This window comes from Papio anubis, chromosome 3 (assembly GCF_008728515.1).
Source record: "Papio anubis isolate 15944 chromosome 3, Panubis1.0, whole genome shotgun sequence".
NCBI lineage: Eukaryota > Metazoa > Chordata > Mammalia > Primates > Cercopithecidae > Papio > Papio anubis.
Window position 1 is genome coordinate 100,027,312 of NC_044978.1, and position 19,186 is coordinate 100,046,497.

The window sequence follows — 19,186 nt, forward strand, 5'->3', positions numbered from 1 at the left end:
GTTCGAGACCAGCCTGGGCAGCAAGGCAAAACCCCATCTCTACTAAACCCTGTCTCTACTAAAAATACAAAAGATCAGCTGGGCATAGTGGCATGTGCCTGTAGTCCTAGCTACGTAGGAGGCTGAGGCAGGAGAATCACTTGAACCTGGGAGACAAAGGTTGCAGTGAGCTAAAGCCGTTGCACTCCAGCCTGGGTGACAGAGTGAGACTCTGTCCAAAAAAAAAGAGTGAAAAAGAAAATAAAGAAATAAAGAATCTGGAGAGTGCAGCACTGTAATTCTCATTGTCCACCCCCCACCCCCACAAAGAGTTACTTGGTGTTCTTTGTGTTGATACTAATAGTCTTACATCTCTGAAGAAAATTTCTTTCTTTCTTAAACAGGAACATGCATTATTAATTAAATTATAAGAAAACAATGCTAAGAAATAGAGAAGAGAAAAATCAAAGTAAATGTCATAATAAATGTCAAATGTTTAAAATGTCAAATTTCAAAATGAAATTATATAAATCTACATTATTTTAAACATTTGAACATTTTAAACATTTGAAGATCCCTTAGCTTTATATCCAAATTAAAATTAATCAGACTGATATCAAAGGACAGTTTGGATGACAGTAAAAGAGGCATCCAAATATGAAATATGAAAGTCCACTTCCATAAAATCTATGAGTTTTCTCACTAAACAATGTCCTCAAAGCCAGTGGAGCTACCACCAATGGATGTGTCATCAGAGAGAGCCCTAGAGGGAGTGGGGCGCCTTTGCCCTTCCTCCTTCAGGGGTTCAAGCTGAGGAAAAGGATTGTCTCCTTCCCCCTTCAAAAGGTGCAAAATGGATTCAGGTCTTGAGAAGAACATGAAGTCTTTACAGTCTTCAAGCCTCTGCTTTACCGGTGCACAGTAACAATAGTGAGTTCTCTGAGGGAACAATTAACTTCTATAAATCATCAATATTTACTACTCTTCACCATTTAGAAGAGGCTTTTCCCTTGGAGCTTACTAACAATGGAAAAGTTATTTCATGCTATGTAAATATGAGATTCCCTCATATGTGATATATGGTAATATATGCATCCTTCTTTCTATGTAAAGGAAGCGGGACCTCCGAACCTCCTTGGGCAGAGAACTGGGTGACTATTATATGTTTTACAAGAAGGTAAATCTGCCCAATTTAGTCTACTAAACCAATCTGCATGTAATAACAGCCACCATTTATTGAATGCTTACACTTGTGCCACGCAATGTGACAAGTGCTTTACAAGAAACATCTTAGCAAATCTTCCCAAGATGGGATTACTGTTTTTTATTTACAGATGAGAAAATTGAGGCTATGAAGAGTTAAGTAACTTGCCCTGTGGTCATTGACTCAGTAAAGGGTAAAGACCAGATTTGAACCCCTGGTCCGTGTGATTCTGAAACAGGAAAAGTTCCCTCATCCCCCTCGCAGGGCATGCGATGGGGGTGTCACTCAATTCCTCAGTGCCCCACTGCTCAAACCTCTAGGGGGAGCATGCAGAAGGGCAGGTTGTGGGGCTCTGACCCCACAGCAGCATATAGGGGTGAATGTTTACAGCTCCTAAAGGCCCACTTGGCGTTGTTACAGGGTGCTCTTTTAGTTTATGTACGGCTTGTGTTAGCTAGCTCAATTAGACCTCCTGCCTTATTGCAAGGAGAGGGCTTTCTGTATCCTGAGGTTTCTTGCCTTGGTGTACCAGAAGAATCGGACCCCACGTGGGCTTGGAGAATGAGTGCAAGGTTTTATTGAGTGGAAGTAGCTCTCAGCAGACGGGGACGCCAGAAGGGAGATGGAGTGGCAAGGTGGTTTTTCCCTGGAGTCCAGCTGCTTAGCAGCCCAGATCTCCCCTGACCACCTGGGGCCAAAATCTGCATCATTCCACTGGTGGATGGCCTGCTGGTTGATAGCCTGCCTGCATCTGTTGGTGTGCTCTTCCCCTGGCATACTTCTATGCGCATCCAGTTGCTTGTGTATTCCTCTCAACACCCGCCAATGTGTTCCTCTCAATGTCCAGCTGCTTGTGTCTCTGCCTGGTCTCAGGGTTTTTATAGGCACAAGGCAGGGGTGTGGTGGGCCAGGGTGGTCTTGGAAAATGGAACATTTGGACCGGAAGGCAGGAGTGCCTATCCTCACCTAGGTCCGTGGGCACAGGCCCAGGGGTGGAGCACTAGCCAGGAACCACACCTTTCCCTTCCCAGCACTTCCCTGCCCCACTCCCATGTCAATTCCAGTAATGATATACTTTTCATTATTTCAGGTTGCTTCTTAAGTCTGCTTTATGCAGTGGGCTGTGGTGACATAAAGATATTCATTGAGAGACTACCATGGTATACCATGTGTCCTAGGACTAGACAATTTGTTCCTCAGTTTTCTGATTTTAAAATGAGGATATAAAGATTCCTTCCTCACAGGGTAGTTGTGATTATTAAATTAATTAATACATGAAAAATGCTTAGAATAGTACATAGCACATAATAAGTGCTATATAATTGTTAGATATTATTCTGAGTTCCAGGAATCAGAGATATATCAGTGAACAAAACAGATAAAAATCTTTGCTTTTATAAAACTTCATTCTAGAGAAACAGCAAATGAACAAACAAATAGCATATACAGTATGTCAAAATGTAGCAAGAACCATGAAGAACAAAAGCAAAAAAGGAAGATAAAAAATGCTGGGAGGAGGGTGGTTGGGGAACTGTTTTACACAGGGTTATCTTGGAAGGCCTCAGTGAGGTAATATTTGAGCAAAGACTTGGAAGCGAAATGGTAGTAAGCCACGCAGATATTTAATGGCAAATCATTCCAGGTCGAGGGAACAGCAAGTGCAAAAGTCCTGAGGCAGTTTGCCTGGACTTTTGAAGAACCAACAATGGGTACAGCAGGGGGGCGTGGGTCAAAGGAACTAGAGTAGACCAATCAAAAGGGGGTAGTAGAAAATCAAGTCCCGGTGGCTGGGGAAAGAGGACTTGTAGTTCTCACAGGTAACTGTAAGGATTTTTGCTTTTACTCTGAAGCTATTAGAGGGTTCTGAGCAAAGAGTAACCATGATTTGACTCATGCTTTTAAAAAGATCATGCTGACAGTTGTGTTCAGAATAATCTGTAGACAGATAAGCATGTGGTACTTTATAGGCTCATGCCTATAATCCCAGCATTTTGGGAGGCCGAGGTGGGAGGATTGCTTAAGCCTGGGAGTTCAAGACCAGCTTGGGCAACATGGGGAGACCTTGTCTACACACACACACACACAAACACACACACACGAATTTTTTAATTAGCTAGGTGTGGTAGTGTGCACCTTTAGTCCCAACTATTCTGGAGGAGAATTGCTTGAGCCAGCCTGGGCAACAGAGCAAAAGACAAAGAGAAAGAGAGTGTCCCTAAAAAGAGAAAGAGAGTGGGAGAGAGAGAGAGAGAGGGAGAGAGAGAGAGCACAAACAGTATAGGAGGCTTTGCAATAATTCAGGAGCGACATGATGTTGGCAATAATCCAGGAAAGAGAAGCAGTGAAGATAGTGAGAAGTGGTCTAGATATATTTTGAAGTCAGAATCTACAAGATTTTTTGAATGATTGGATATAAAGTATGAGACAAAAATAGTAGTCGAAGCCAGGCATGGTGGTGCACACCTACAGCCTCAAGTGCTTGGGTGGCTGAGGTGAGAGAACCCCTTGAGCCCAAGAATTTGAGGCCAGCCTGGGCAAGGCAGCAAGACACCATCTCTTAAAAAAAGCAGAGGTGTCAAAGACTGGTCTGAGTATCTGTAAAGATGGAGATGACATTAACTGAAACAGAGAAAACTGGGGCATGAGCAGTATTTGAACATCTCCCATTTAGCATTTTAAATCCTCCTAGCCTCACTCCTTATTCTAGGTGTTGCTGCAGTGATGAATGCTGTGCAGGCATTAACTGCCCTCTGTCAAAGGCCATGTAACAGCACCTTGCCTCTCTCACCCCCATCCATGACATAGGATACTGCATCTCATGCCATAGTATGGAATACCTGCAGAAGTCAACCCTACATGTATATATGCAACTAGAAGAAGTATGTGGTGAAAACTTTGACCAATGACAGACAGGAGCCAATGGATAAACGTTTTCCTCTTTCTTCACTCCGGTGCAGAGTTCTGAGACACATTTCATAAGGCACACATTTCAGTAGGCACTACAGGATTTATCAACTAATTGCCCTTGGTGGGAGTCAATTCAATAATGTACCCTTGACTTGGCTTTTCCTTCTTTTCTGTTTTATTTCCTCTGAATTCCAATCTAGTCAATGAATTCATATTCTCAAGCAAACTACCAGCACATTAGCCTGTGTCTTAGGCTCTGCTTTCAGGTGAATCCAGGCACCAAAACTGACTGTAATAAGCAAATCTTCAGTGTGGAATTTTGGAATCTGACCCTACAAAACTGATCACAAGACAATAAGGAACCCTGCTGGTGGTAAGTGGTGAGTGGTAAACTGTAAGTGATGGCAACCTCTGGCATGCAATAGAGTCACAATTACTCAGACACTCAACAGTAGTAGAATGGAATGAGATATAAGCAGAAGATGAGGCATTCGATTATATGGTGGATATGGTACTTGACCATTATGGAAGCAACTATAACTATGAAGCAAGCTGACTTCTGTGAACCGCTTTGGAGATCTTAACAAAAGAAAATGACAGGCTCAGTCCACCCAACTATCTAATCAGGAAACACTATGAAAGCCTTGAAGGCAATGTAGCCACTGAGCAGATTGTACTGAAAATCATCTCCAGGATCTAATCATAAGGGTTATGCTTATACTCCATTCCAACCATAGCTGCAAATGCACAGCCTGTAAACATCATTCATGCTAAATCAGGTCCCTAATAGAAAAATAATAGACCTTTGAGATCTGGAATGGGGGCATTTGTGTGGGCCTTTAATCTTAAATTCCCAGATTTTCTTTTTCCCACTATACCAAGTCTTCTTAGAAAAAACAAAACAAAACAAAACAAAACAACAACAACAACAACAAAAAACCAGCCTGCCTTCTGCCTTCTCTGGAAATGCTGCAATATGGCCTCATTTTCCACAATACCCCTTTTACCACCCCCTTGCCACATACACACATTGTCTCAAGCCTATAACTGGTGTCAGATTTCAACACAACCTATGTGGGGAATTGCAATCTCTGATCAGGGAGAGCTAGAAAAGGGTTTCCAAACCTTGGTACTAGAGACATTTGGGCCAAATAACTCTTTGTGGTGGAAGGATGTCTTATGTATTACAGATTGTTTTGAAGTATCTCTGGCATCTACCCACTAGATGATAGTAGAACTCTCTCAGTAATGACAACCAAAAATGTCTCCACACATTGCCAAACACCCCCTGGGGGTAAAAAATCATCCCCATTTGAAATTTGCTGAATTAGATGAACTCAAAAGGAACTTCAAAATGGGCTAGCATATATTAGTAGGAACAAGGGGGACATGAGTGAGAATTAATATTTAGAGTGTTAGAGCACAAGAATCAGATTGTAAGGCTGGACAAGGGACATTTTAGATGTGGTGCCATGCACCTATGATTATGGATTTAGTGTTTTAGTCCTAGTAGACAACTTTGGGGTCTCCTTAAATATTGGGCATAATGATGGCCTCTGCTAAATGAGGTTGAGATGCTAGAACAATCTTGAATGAGTATTGAGAAGGAATTCAGAAGACTCAAAGAATCAGGAATGTTAGAATGAATTTATTATGTGTGAGTGAAGAATCACCACTAGACAGTTTCCCAGGAGTAAAAATATTAGAATAAACTTAACTGTGAAACTAAAATACCCACCACTTGGATATATTGCCCAGAAAGGTTGAGATGCAAAGTTGTCCTAATGTTCAGGCCATTTGTTGCAGCAGATCTGATGGCGCTAGAAGGACCTGTTATGAATAAGTGTACTTTATGAAATTCCTGGAAAGCTCCAGCAAGAGCACTGCAGCACAGTTCCCTAGAGGTCTACAGGACCATGCCTTCCAAGGCAGAGAACTATTCTCCATTGGGAAAACTAGGGCTGGATATTAACAGTCAAACCAAATCATAAGTACAGAAACAGTCTACTGAAGTATGGAAATCATATAGATTCTAGTCTAAGTAGGTCCAGAAGACACAAGTAAATTACATGAATGTGTGACTCAGAATCCCCTGGCACGTACTTTTATAGCATTGACATCTCTTCCTCAATTCACTCCTATGGCCTCTCGGGAGTTCTTTATGAAAACCTCACACAGAATTAAACATTTGAGCCTGGTTCACAGACGGGTTGGCACATTATCTTGGTGGGTAGGTAAAAGTGAACTGCTATACTTTAGACCTACTCAGGAATGACTCTAAGAATGGTAGCCTGTGGCTAGGTGCAGTGGCTTAAGCCTGTAATCCCAGCACTTCGGGAGGCCAAGGTGGGTGGATCACGAGGTCAGGAGATTGAGACCATCCTGGCTAACATGGTGAAACCCTGACTCTACTAAAAATACAAAAAATTAGCCGGGCGTGATGGTGGGTGCCTGTAGTCCCAGCTACGCAGGAGGCTGAGGCAGGAGAATGGTGTGAACCCAGGAGGCGAAGCTTGCAGTGAGCTGAGATGGCGCCACTGCACTCCAGCCTGGGCGACAGAGCAAGACGCCATCTCAAAAAAAAGAAAAAAGAAAAAGAGGAATGGTAGCCTGTAGGAATAATTTTCCAGTTGGCAAAGCTTAGAGCAGCACACTTTGTTGTTCACTTTATATAGAAAGATAAGTGGCCTGAAGCAAAAATATTTACAGACTTCTAGATTTTCCTTTCTTGCCTACAGTGATTCTGCCAACATCTATAATCACCAGAGCTACTTCATTCTTCATCAACATTACCTCAACCAAGGAATCCACTTTATAGTCCCCCAAAAGTAACAATGTACACATTGAATATACCATAGAATCCACGGATATTCATGTATCTTGCCATATCCCTCATCACTCAGACTCAGCTAGCTTTATGAAATGGTGGAATGGCCTGTTACAGGCTCAGCTAGTATGTCTTCTTGGGATTGGGGTGTTGTCCTACAGGAGGTGGTAAATGCACTGAATTGACTAATAAAGTGTGCCCCTAACAGCTAAAGACATGGCTCCAGAAACGCAGGAATGGGAGAAGGATTAGTCCTTATTATCATTCCCAGTGACCCACTTACAGAATTTGTGTTTCTTGCCTCTCAAATTTAGGATTTGGGCTGGGCAAGGTGGCTCACGTCTGTAATCCCAGCACTTTGAGAGGCCAAGGAAGTGGGCGAATCACCTGATGTCGGGAGTTCGAGACCAACCTGGCCAACATGATGAAACCACGTCTCTACTAAAAAAATACAAAAGTTAGCCGGGTGTGGTGGCACACGCCTGTAATTCTAGCTACTTGGGAGACTGAGGCACGAGAATTGCTTAAACCCAGGAGGTAGGAGGTTGCAGTGAGCTGAGATCATGTAAGTGCACTTCAGCCTGGGTGACAGAGCGAGACTCTGACTCAAAAAAAAAAAAAAAAAAAAAAAATTAGAATTTGCTGGATTGCAATAATTGGTTCTTCAGGAGTTGAGTGGGGAATGCTGCCACCAGGATAAACACTATGGAATTCATTGCACTTAAAACTTTTACTTGATTACTTTGTGCTTCTTATGGAAGTGGACAAGCTGACAAAGAAAGGAATTACTATGCTTGTGGGAGTAATCAACTGTGATTAGCAAAAGGATCTGGGATTGTTGCTCCACGATAGCACTAGGGAGGAATTTGGAATCCAAAGAATTCGCTGGGGCTTATTTGGTGTTTCTGTACCCAGGGATAATTTGAACAGGCAATTACAGCAATCATGGCTTAACCAGAGAAAGGAAAATAAAGGCTGAAGTGGGGGTCATCTCACCGGAAAAACAACCTAGACCAGCTGATGTGCTGGCCAATGGTGAGGGAAAATTAGAATGGGTAGTGGAAGAGGGAGTTAATATAAGTATGGTCCTGACATCGGTGCAGCAGTAAAAACTGAAGCTTATTCTGTTAACTCTCTTATATTAAGGCTTTGCTGAGATTGTGGCTGGCCATCACCTTGAAGAGACCTCTGTGAAGGACTGAACATAACAGAGGGCACAAGCAGATCAGAGTGCTGCAAGGTATGGACACCTTCTACGTCCTTCTGTGCAACTTAGGCCACGACTTCAAATCCCTTCAGCCTATTATTCTAACCACTGCTGCAGCAACCTGCTCGGAGCAGGTTTGATGAGCTTTGAACAAATGCGAAATAACAGCACCTCTCCTCTCACTTCCTGCCCCAGCGTGTCTCTGATGTGGGAGTCAGCTTGGCATTCACAGCTGTGCGATTTGGAAGTGTGGAGTAGTTAATGCCCAAGGGCATTAACCTTCGATCAAAGAGGACAGGAGCCGACATAAAAATGCTTCCTCCATTCTTTCCTTTAATGAACAGTTCCGAGACTCATTTCATAAAGCTTCTTAGAAGGTCCTAAGGGACTGAGAAAACATTCAAATATGGTGATGACCAATTCAGTAACACATTCTTATACTGCATCTCCCTCTTCTTTGTTTTGTCTTCTTCCTCTTCCCTCATTTTGCTCCCTGGGATCAAATTTCCAAATAAACTATTGCACATAAGTGTCACTTTGCGGGGAATCCAAGAGGAGAGAGGATAATTTAATTTTTGGACACACAAGTTTGAGGTGTCTATAAGACATCCAAGTGGAAATGTCAGGCGATGGGCAGTATATACACAAATCTTGAGGTTCAAGAAAGAGATCTAGGCTTCTGAAAGGCTATAAACACACAGGTAAATAAAAGAAAGATAATAGGACTAAAAAACACATGCAATTGTCATAGAAAGAGTGTCCACAGTAAGCATTCTGGTGCCAAGCAGGAAAGGGTCTTTGTAAAGATATAACCAGATCCTGCTCATAGAAGGGAAGTCATGTGATGAAAGTGAAAAGTATTCTAACTACTGTTTGCTCCTTTACATTTCTAGCACATTTATCTGATCTGTGCCTTTCTTTGGTCACTTATTTTGTGTCCTATTTTATATATATCTGTATTTACACCTTGTCTAGTCCTACCACACTGTGAACTCCTTTAGGGTAAGATTCATGCCTGAATCACCTCTGTAGCTGGAATCAAAGTGCCTAGCATTAAAAAAAGGTGCCAGGATTATGGAATAAATAAAACACCTACCTCGCAAAAAGCAACATTGGCATCATTTATTGATGTTTGGCATGGCCAAACTTAAACATGCATAAGCATCATCTTGCTAAGATGCAGATTCAGTAGATCTGAAGTGAGCCAGAGAGACTGCATTTCCTAAAAAGCCCCCAGACGATGCCCAAGCAGCTGATCCACGGACCACACTTTGAGTATCAAGGTCATGAGGACAATGGTTCTTGACGTTAGCTGCATATGAGAATCATCTGGGAAGATATTAAAAGTACTGACGTCTGGGTCCCACCCGCAGAGATTCTGATTTAACTCATTTAAGCTCTCCAAAGTTTAAGTAGCTAGAGTTAATAGAGCTTTACATATGAAAAAAGAAAACATTTAATCAAATTTCTTCTTAAATGAATTGCTGCAAACATCTGAATAAATAACTATTTTGGAGAAAGTAAATACCACACAGCATCTAATCGCCAACTCGCAAATCAGCTTCTGTGCCACAAAGGCCCCGCCCCTTCCCTTCCCTGACACGCCCCTCCAGTGAGGCCTAGCTCCGCCCGGTAACGCCCGTCGGTTGGCGCTCCGTCCCCCGTGTCTATTGGCCACGCCCTTTTTCCCTTATAGCTTCGTCTTCCTTTTCTACGGGGTCAACTTCCGGCGCGGAGTTTATCACGTGCCCGGATATAGGAAGTGTTGGGGGAACGGTCACTTCCCGTTCAACGCTTTATTGAGGGGCGCATCCAACTGACCCCCATCCGGTCTCCGTTTTGGAAGACCCGCCTCGGCACAGCCGGGCCCAGTCCTTGCGGTAAGCCTTCGGCCGCGGCTGCCCGGTATTCCCGGCGGGGGCGGACAGAAGAGCTGACAGACAGGCACCAGGGTCTAAGGCGGCTCCTCAATCCGGCTGCTGTCTCCGCGCCTGGGGTCGGGCACCGCTCCCTCTGACCTTCCTTTCCCCGTTTGTCCTGGTAAGACCCAAAGGCTGGTCAGAGCATTCTCCAACCCCTCGTCCTCGGGTCTAAGAGAATGCGGAGCTGGGAGGGCAGTCCTCACGCGCCCCGTTACGGTTCCGCCCATCAGAACCAGATTTTATTTGTGCAAAATGATCGTAAGCTCTTTGGCGTGGACCAGGAGAGGAGAGCGTGACAGTGCCTTCCTTATTCTCCAAGTTCACATCCCGGCCCCCCACCCCCTGCCAAATCTCTTAAGTGTTTTTCTCTATTTCCGTGCGCAGTTTTATCTTCTGGATGACAATGCTTCATGCATTAATATGTCTCAGCAGCATACAGGGCCCATCGCACACGGGCACTCACACTGACCAGCTATTTGCCACACAGTGTAGTGGTCCAACTGAGCTTAAGGAAATTCAACCAGTACAGAGTAAGCAGTGGCTGGCTGCCTTTGGTCAGACATGGGTTCTCAGACCTGGAAAATAATTTAAGAAGACCTCTAGGGATTTATTTACTGACTTTCAGAAAAGTACCGTAAAGACTGAAGAGTTAATCACTCGACTCTCAGGATGTAAATGCCATGGAAGCACGCGGCTTCAGGTCTTCATAAACATATCTGTCATGTTGACTGCTATAACCTAGAATAACGTCTGGCAGCTAATAAGCATCAGTATTTGCTGAATGAGTGAAGAGTCACATAGTGCTTTTCATTATGCCTGACTCCTTTATGATGTATGCCCAATCCTGTCTTGTTTGCCAACAACACTCAGTTGTTGCTTGTAGCCAGAGAGGGAGTATGTGGTAAACGTTGGTCCCTATTATTCATTTGACCAGTTTTTACTATTCAGTTCTAATTACCTTAAGAGATATTTAAGTATCCACTAAACACAAAACTATGATGAATATCCCTCCCTTCTTTCTCTTTAAGAGAATTCTTGAGATACAGAAGCTTATGATTTAATGAGCCCATTAGACGGCAGATGCTTGATTTGTTTAGCTAATGCGGTGAGAGCTGTAGAAATTTAGAGGAGAGATCACTTTGGATTAAGATCTTCATTGAATCAACTTCATGTAAATCATGAAGTGTAATTAGGGTTTGGATAGGGCGGAGATGATCTTCCTTACATGGAAAGTACCAAAGTAAAGATTTGACGTCAAAAATGAACAAGAGTGCTTGGAGTGCAATGTTTTGAGACCATTAGGAAAACGTTGAGTAAGAGTGTGATGTGATACAAACTGTCTTTTAAAATTATCTTGTTGTTCAGGGTTGTGGGACCTTGCGAAGAGATAACCAGATTTTGTAGAGTTAAGTAAAGTTGATGTGAACCTGGGTTAGTATATTTGCAGTGGGAAAAGAAAGGAATAAATTACATGTGGATGGGGGGAAATCGCAGAATGTGGTAGCAGATTTCATGTTGACAAGGGAATAGGGAAGCAAATATGGTGGATTTTGAACCTGGATATTTGCTTATAGATATGAAAATTAGAAAAGGGGAATCTTGGAGGAGCTATACTGTCATGTTAGTTAATTTAGGCATTTATTAAATGCCTAGTTTGCCAAATTCTAGAAATACAAAGATGATTAAGACATGGTCCTACTTTTAATAGGAGATAAAATACAGCTAGCTAGAAAATACAGTTCATAAATGCCATATTATCAGAGTAGAAGGGAAATATTAGAGAGGTAGAAATTACTCTTTGCGCGGGGTGGCGGCAAGGAGGGGGCTGCTTTACAGAAGAGATGACATTTTTGCACAATCTTGAGGGATGAATTATAATTTCCTAGGGAGAAGAGAATTCTAGGAAAAGAAAATTGCTTAAACAAAAGCCCAGAGATGGAAAAGTAAACTGGCCAGTGCCAATGTGGCTTGGGTTTAGGAAGAAATATAACGTAGTGTCTGGGCCCTACAACATATTAAGGGATTAGCAGCATGGACACTCTATAATAGGCAAAAAGGAGGATAGGTTGCGTGAAGGTGTGGAGAAATGGAGAAGCGAGCAATTGGGGAAAATTGCATTTCATGGCTTTTATATTCTCTGCAAGGTAGGTTGTTAAGTCATTTGCAGAGAGGGAGGAGGCTAACCTCTAGAGCTGGGAACTGAAGGAGAGTAATAAGGATTTGCAACAATAGTCATGGGGAATGGGAAAAGGAATCATCAAATGAGGGATTAATTGCTGAGCAGCATTGAAAGTCTATCTTTCACTGGATGTAGATATTTGTAATGCATACAATGAGCATGGATATGAAAGCGGCATCTGGTAGTCCAAGAGAAGTGAAGAAAAGAATATAGTTTATGGAGATTGATAAAAACAACATCAACTGGTCTACAAACAGGGTGAAATAATTGTAGGGGATAGTTTAGGTATAGGGAAATGAGCACTGTCTCCAGGCTAGGTTGGAAAAGAAGTAAACTTGGAGAGGCCAGATTAAGAGAACAGAAAGGAGGGCAGTGTCAGAAGACTAGAGGCTGAGATGAAGTGGAAGTGGGAAGATGTGAATTTTATAAGAAAAGCAATTTTTGGAATTGGAGCAGAGAGAGGAGTTTTACAGATTGAGTAAAATATTGGAAAGACCTGGTTTACAAAGTAGTCATTGTGCTATAAAAATGCACTGTAAATCATTTATTTAAAAATCATAATTTCTTCATTTTCCAATAGAAAGAAATAGTGTTTTAGAAGTTAGTGTCCTAGGCAAGCTCACATGTATGAAATACTACACATTTGCATTGAAAAAATAGTAATATATATCCACACAAATATGTATATGAAAAATAAAATAGAGATTAAAAATTATTTTAACTTGATGTTTGAAAAGATGCTGAGTTAGGTAAGAAAAAGGAGATAAGTGGAAACCTATTTTTATAACAATTTTATTGAGATTACATATGATAAAATTCACCCTTTTCAGTTATATAATGTAGCGATTTTTGGCATATTCACAAGGTTGTACAACCATCATTACTATCTAGTTGAAAAGCATTGTCATCACCCCAAAAAAGAAACTCCATACCCATTAGCAGTCAATCCTCCTTTCTACCTTCCTCTCTAGCTCCTGAAAACCACTTATATTTATGTATCTATGGATTTTCCTATTCTGGATATTTCATATAAATGGAATCATACAATATGTGGTCTTTTGTTTGCTTAGCATAATCTTATCAAGATTCATCAATACTATAGCATGTTTCATTACTTCATTTCCTTTTCTTTTTTTTTTTTTGTAACCGAATAATCCATTGTGTGGCTCTTCCACATTTTACTTATATATCATTTGATGGACATTTCTGTTATTTCCATTTTTTGGCCATTGCAGATAGTGCTACCATGAACATTCATGTACAAATTTTTGTGTGGACTTATGTTTTCAGTTCTCCTGGGAGTGGAATTGTTGGATTGTAGGGTAGCCCATGTTTAACTTTATGAGGAGCCACTAAGCTGTTTTCCAAAGTGGCTGCACCATTTTACAATCCCTCCAGCAACGTACAAGAGTTCTGTTTCCTCTCATCTTCAGCAACACTTGTTATTTTCTATCATTTTTATTTTAACCACCCTTGTGGGTATAAAGTGGTTGACACCTCATTGTGGTTTTGATTTGCATTTCCTAGTGGCCAGTGATGTTAAGCATGTTTTCATGTGTTTATTGTCCATTTGTATATCTTTGGAAAAATGTCTATTCAGGTATTTTATTCAATTTTTAATTGGGTTATTTGTCTTTTTATTGTTGAGTTGTAAGGGTTCTTTACGTAGAAAACTGTATTTAAAGATTGAGCAGGGAGTTGAAGATTTTTTTCTTAAATCTTGTGTGTGTGGGGGGGTGTGTGTGTATACTTGGTGAGCATTTCCAAACATTTTAGAGTTTGATAACACTGGTTCTCTAATTTTATTTCCAAACTTCCAGCTTTATATTTTTGTGATATAGGTGTATTCATATAGTAAATAGTTTTTCCTAGGCTTGTTAACCAAAAATCATTTTCAAATCATAAATTCAGAAGTATAAGGTGGAATGATGTTGAGAGTGAGCTTAATATCTATACTCCAAATTTTTCAGCTGAGAAAAGATGACAGCGATCAAGCATGCGTTACAAAGAGACATTTTTACACCAAATGATGAACGTCTGCTGAGCATTGTGAATGTCTGCAAAGCAGGAAAAAAGAAAAAGAACTGTTTTTTATGTGCCACAGGTGGGTATTTAGTAAGAAAGAGTACTTGTTTTGTATCCTTTTGTTATTTAGGATATATTTCCTTTTGTTTTGAATATCCCAGTTGTCTCTATAATTGAACAAACTGTTGGGTCAACAAATTCCCACTTGGCTTTGACAGGCTGTTAATTGTTGCCAATCTGGTGGCAGTGAAATAGTATCTCATTGTGGTTTTAAATTGTATTTCCCTATAATGATGAGATTGAGCATCTTTTCATGAATTTCTTGGTCATTTCATTCTCTTGTCTATGAAATTTACCTGTTTAAGCCTTTTACTCACTTTTCTATTGTGTTGCTTGTCCTTTTACTGATTTGTACAAGTTCTTTCTATAATCTTTCTACAGTCTTTTGTTGGTTGTATGCATCCCAGGTAGTGGCTTGTCTTTTCACTTTTTATGATGCCTTTTAATGAAATTTATAATTTAAACTAAATGAAATTAATTAATCCTTTATGGCTTTCCCTTTTGGTGTCTTAAAGATCCTTCCCAGATATCTTTTGTACAGTCATAAAAATATTTTCCTAAATTCTAAAAGTTTTATAATTTTGCCTTTTACATTTTAGTCTTAGTTCACCTGTGCCGACATCTGTCGTGGTGTGTGTGAGCATTTCTGGTTGTCATCTTATATCTTATTTTTATTTTGTTTTTGTTCTTTATTCCACCTAAATTTTAGAAACAACTTGTCAAGTTTCAGACTTTGTTGGGATTTTGATTGGAATTGTTTTGAACCTATAGTTCAATTTGGAGAGAACTTACATTTTTATTGTATTGAATCTTTTGTGTCGATGAACATGGTACAGTTCTCTGTTTAGGTGTTTTATAACTTTTATGAGTTTCATCATTTTCTCTAAAGGTTTGGCATGTATATTGTTGGATTTATTCCTGGGTATTGATTTATTCTTAGATTTTATTTGATAGTCATGAAAGCTCTTTTTAACATTAATACATTTTAAAATCATATATTGTTAGAATTCTACAATGAATTGTTGGTGTTTTATATGGATATCTATCAATCTTGCCAAACTTTCTTATTAATTTCAATTATTTATAGACTCTTTGAAGGTAGTGATATTTTTCTTCCTTCCTTTATAGTTTTTATATCTTTTATTTATTTTTGTTGGTTTAGTTTCCTAGTTAGGACTATCCATCCAGGCTCCATCTCAAAGAGAATGACTTCATTTTTAAGCATGATATTTGGTAGAGGGTTTTTATAGCTGTCCTTTACAGTGTTAAGTAAGTTCCCTTCTATTCCTGATTTCTTCCAATTTTTTAAAAAAATCATGAATGGGTGTTGAATTTTATCAACTGCTTTTTATATCATTGATAGTATCATAAAATTTTCTCCCTTGTTAGTATAGTGTATAATTGTACTTGGTTTTTCAAATGATAAATTGACTTTTTAGAATGACCTCACTCAATCATAATGTATCTGTATTAGGCCATTCTTGCATTGCTATAAAGAAATTATTAGGCCAGGAGTAGTGGCTCATTCCTGTAATTCCAGCATTTAGGGAAGCTGAGGTGGGCAGATGGCTGGAGCCCAGGAGTTTAAGACCAGCCTGGGCAATATAGTAAGACCTTTATATGTCAATATATTGTTGCTCTTTGAAATGCTATTTTGCTCTTTCAAGCCTCGCAGACTTTACATATGTCAATCATTCTTTAGATTTTTACCTCATACTTTTCTTTAAAACTGGTCTGAATTAATGTGTTATTAATATATCATTCCTTTATTTCTCAAGGAGTCTACTCTGATCCTCTAGTCTGACTGAGATGCTTCTATTAGGATTCTGTGCTTTCCTCAGTCAAAGTCCTTGTTGCAAAGTATTACACCTCTTTTAGTATCAGCTACTAGGCACCTGAAAGCTGTACTTGCAAGGAGCAAATGAAGAATGAGTGAAAGGAGTAATATTTCTAATAAAAGTGTGTGTTTTACTCAACAGTAACAACTGAACGCCCTGTGCAGGTTAAGGTGGTCAAAGTCAAGAAATCCGATAAGGGAGATTTCTACAAAAGGCAGATTGCATGGGCCCTTCGAGACCTTGCTGTGGTAGATGCCAAAGATGCTATCAAAGTAGGTTTTTCTCAGTTCTTTGACCTGTGTTCAGAAAGCATCTTTCATTTTATAACATGGTATTATGTATTCTAAGATGATCTAAAAACAAATTAATGTATATGTTTGTTTTCTTATTTTTTTGCTTTTTTAAAGCTATAATTATGTTTGTGCACAAGCTACATAAACTAGAGCAAAATAACTTTGACTGTATACATTTCTGTGTTTAGATTAAGTATAATTTGTATAAAATCTATACATAGTATGGATTGTAAAGTGGTGTGTCGTGAGTCTTTTTGCTTGTTTGTTTTTTTAGTCAAAATCATGTAAGCAAAGTAATCCTTCCTTAGTCTTCATGAGTAAACATAGAATCACCAGCTGGGGCAGCCAGACTGGCCTTTCGAGGCCACCATGGCTTTGATGTTTGTGGATCAACAAAAAAACAGAAGTGATAGTGGGTTACATACCTTATTTTAAGGAATGTAAATAATAAGATCTATAAAGATGTAAATCTTACACTTTATACATAAACCACACTCAAACTCCAAGAAAGTTGAATAATGTGATAATCACATTAAAGGACCACCTATATTCCTGACAGTTCAAGGCTTTTCACAGCAATACCCTTTTTTCAAAGCAATCAAGTAGGCCTCCTTTGATTAAATTAGGTGCTTCCTCCCCCCTCACCCTCTCTCACTCTGCCCTTCATCTTTCTCTGCAGCCCTAACACACCTACAGAGCACCAGGGAATACTTCGTACCACAACTGCTTGTACTGTTGGTGGGACTAATATAATAGCAAAGCTTAACACTAGTGAAACTACAGGCGCTCTTTAGCTCTACAAATCTCATACATTTACTAAAAAGGCATAAAGTAAAAACAACAAAAACAAAAAAATTGCCTGTGTAAAGCAATCTGGTAAAATAAAATTCTGATTTTACCCTTACTTTGGTACAGACCTCCAAGGATCAAAACTCTGGACAAAATGACAGGTAGTTGAGTTGGGTGCAGAAAAATGAAGTAAGAACAATTTGAGGAGAGCCCTCTATATCTGTATAATTCAGATTTCTTCCAAATGTAAATCATGCCTTTTCTTTAAGTATTCTAGGCTTACTGGCCCTTTGCTTTATCCCTAAGGAGCACTCAATGCTTAGAAAAATGTGAAATGTATAAACAGGATTTGACAGAAATTTATAAAGATGGAGATTGGAAAGAAAATTATAATGGGATGTTTAAAAAACAATTTAGTCCAGGCGTGGTGGCTCGTGCCTGTAATCCTAACACTTTGGGAGGCTGAGGCTGGTGGATTGCCTGAGCTCAGGAGTTCAGGACCAGCCTGGGTAACACGGTGAAACCCTGTCTCTACTAAAATACAAAAAATTAGCCGGGCGTGGCAGCATGCGCCTGTAGTCCCAGCTACTTGGGAGGCTGAGGCAGGAGAATTGCTTGGACCTGGGAGGCAGAGGTTGCAGTGAGCCGAGATCATGCCGCTGCACTCCAGTCTGGGCAACAGAGCGAGACTCCGTCTCCACAAAAAAAAAAAAAAAAAAAAAAAAGCACACTTTAATAAGTAATTTTTATTACCATGGGGAGGGATCAAGAGTGGAAACTTTTCTGGTTGGTTTCTGTTTAAGACAAAACACCTTAAGGGCTTTTAAAAACTGCACCTTTATTAAGAACCATTTTTCCCTTCAGTAGTTTTGCACTTCATAACCCTGTTGACTTGCATAATTCAGTAACATTGCTGAATGCTTGTTTGAATGCATTCTCACAGCGGACGCCTCTTGCCAACTTGCTTAATGGATTTTTTTTTTTTTCATTTTATGTACGCACCTTGGTGTGTGTACACTATATATGGATATAAAACATAAAATTTTTATACATAACTTAACATTAGCCATTTTTTATCACACATTGATTTGTGTGAGTGTTGCCACTAGCGCACTCAGCTTCTTTTATGGTATTATGGGAAATATTCCCAAGGAAGAGATTATTTCCCATCAAGTTTCATATTAGTTGCCAATATTCCTATTGTATTTTTTTTAAGTAGTAATACAATTACCTTTTCATTGTAAATGCAGGTTTTAAATTTTTGACGCTTTAATTCAGTTTATTAAACTATACATTGAACTAATTAGTAGTTCCATGCTGCTGTAATATGATTGTTGTACCAAAGGTCAAATCCTGATTCCTAAGATATTCCAATTCTTCACAGTAAAAATCTGATTTAACTTCCCTTATTTTAATATATTTATATTTCCCCCAAATAACACTTTAAATGAATCAAATATATTATTCTTTTATCCTGTGGAACATTAAGAATATTTTAGCCTATTTTTTAATTCCTTGGATGTGAAGTATACATCCATAAGTTTGTTTGTTTGCTTGTTTGTTTTGAGACAGGGTCTCACTCTGCCACCCAGGCTGGAGTGCAGTGGCACAGTCTTGGCTCACTGCAGCTTCCACCTTCCAGGCTCAAGCCATCCTCCCACCTCAGCCTCCCAAGTAGCTGGGACTACAGGTACATGCCACTACACCTGGCTAATTTTTGTGTTTTTTGTAGAGAAGGGCTTTGCCGTGTTGCCCAGGCTGGTCTCAAATTCCTGGGTTCAAGCAATCTACCCACCTCGGCCTCCCAAAGTGCTAGGATTACAGGTGTGAGCCACCAAGCCCAACTTGGTTTTTTATATAATAGTCAAGTAGTTCTGTTCATTCAAGGGAGAAATATTAGCCTGGCGTGGATTATTGCTGTAATGTGGCTTAAGAGACTTGTAGAAAGTATAGTGT

At 39.9% G+C, this 19,186-nt stretch overlaps 1 protein-coding gene across 13 annotated transcripts in view; it reads left to right on the forward strand.

Moving 5' to 3' along the window:
* The first annotated feature begins 9,831 nt into the window (after window positions 1–9,831).
* EXOC1 (exocyst complex component 1) overlaps window positions 9,832–19,186 on the forward strand; it is a 52,361-nt gene continuing 43,006 nt past the window's right edge. For 8 of the 13 annotated variants that reach the window (XR_002522112.1, XM_009207061.2, XM_021938607.1 and 5 more), the window contains exons 1-3: window positions 9,832–10,164; window positions 14,196–14,329; window positions 16,290–16,420. Coding sequence is in view for 12 of the 13 variants with exons in the window: in XM_009207061.2 (XP_009205325.1) it covers window positions 14,206–14,329; window positions 16,290–16,420 (255 nt within the window). In the remaining variant the exon portion in view is untranslated. The remainder of the gene's footprint in view (window positions 10,165–14,195; window positions 14,330–16,289; window positions 16,421–19,186) is intronic. The other 5 variants (XM_009207060.2, XM_009207062.2, XM_003898872.3 and 2 more) reach the window with 2 other exon arrangements.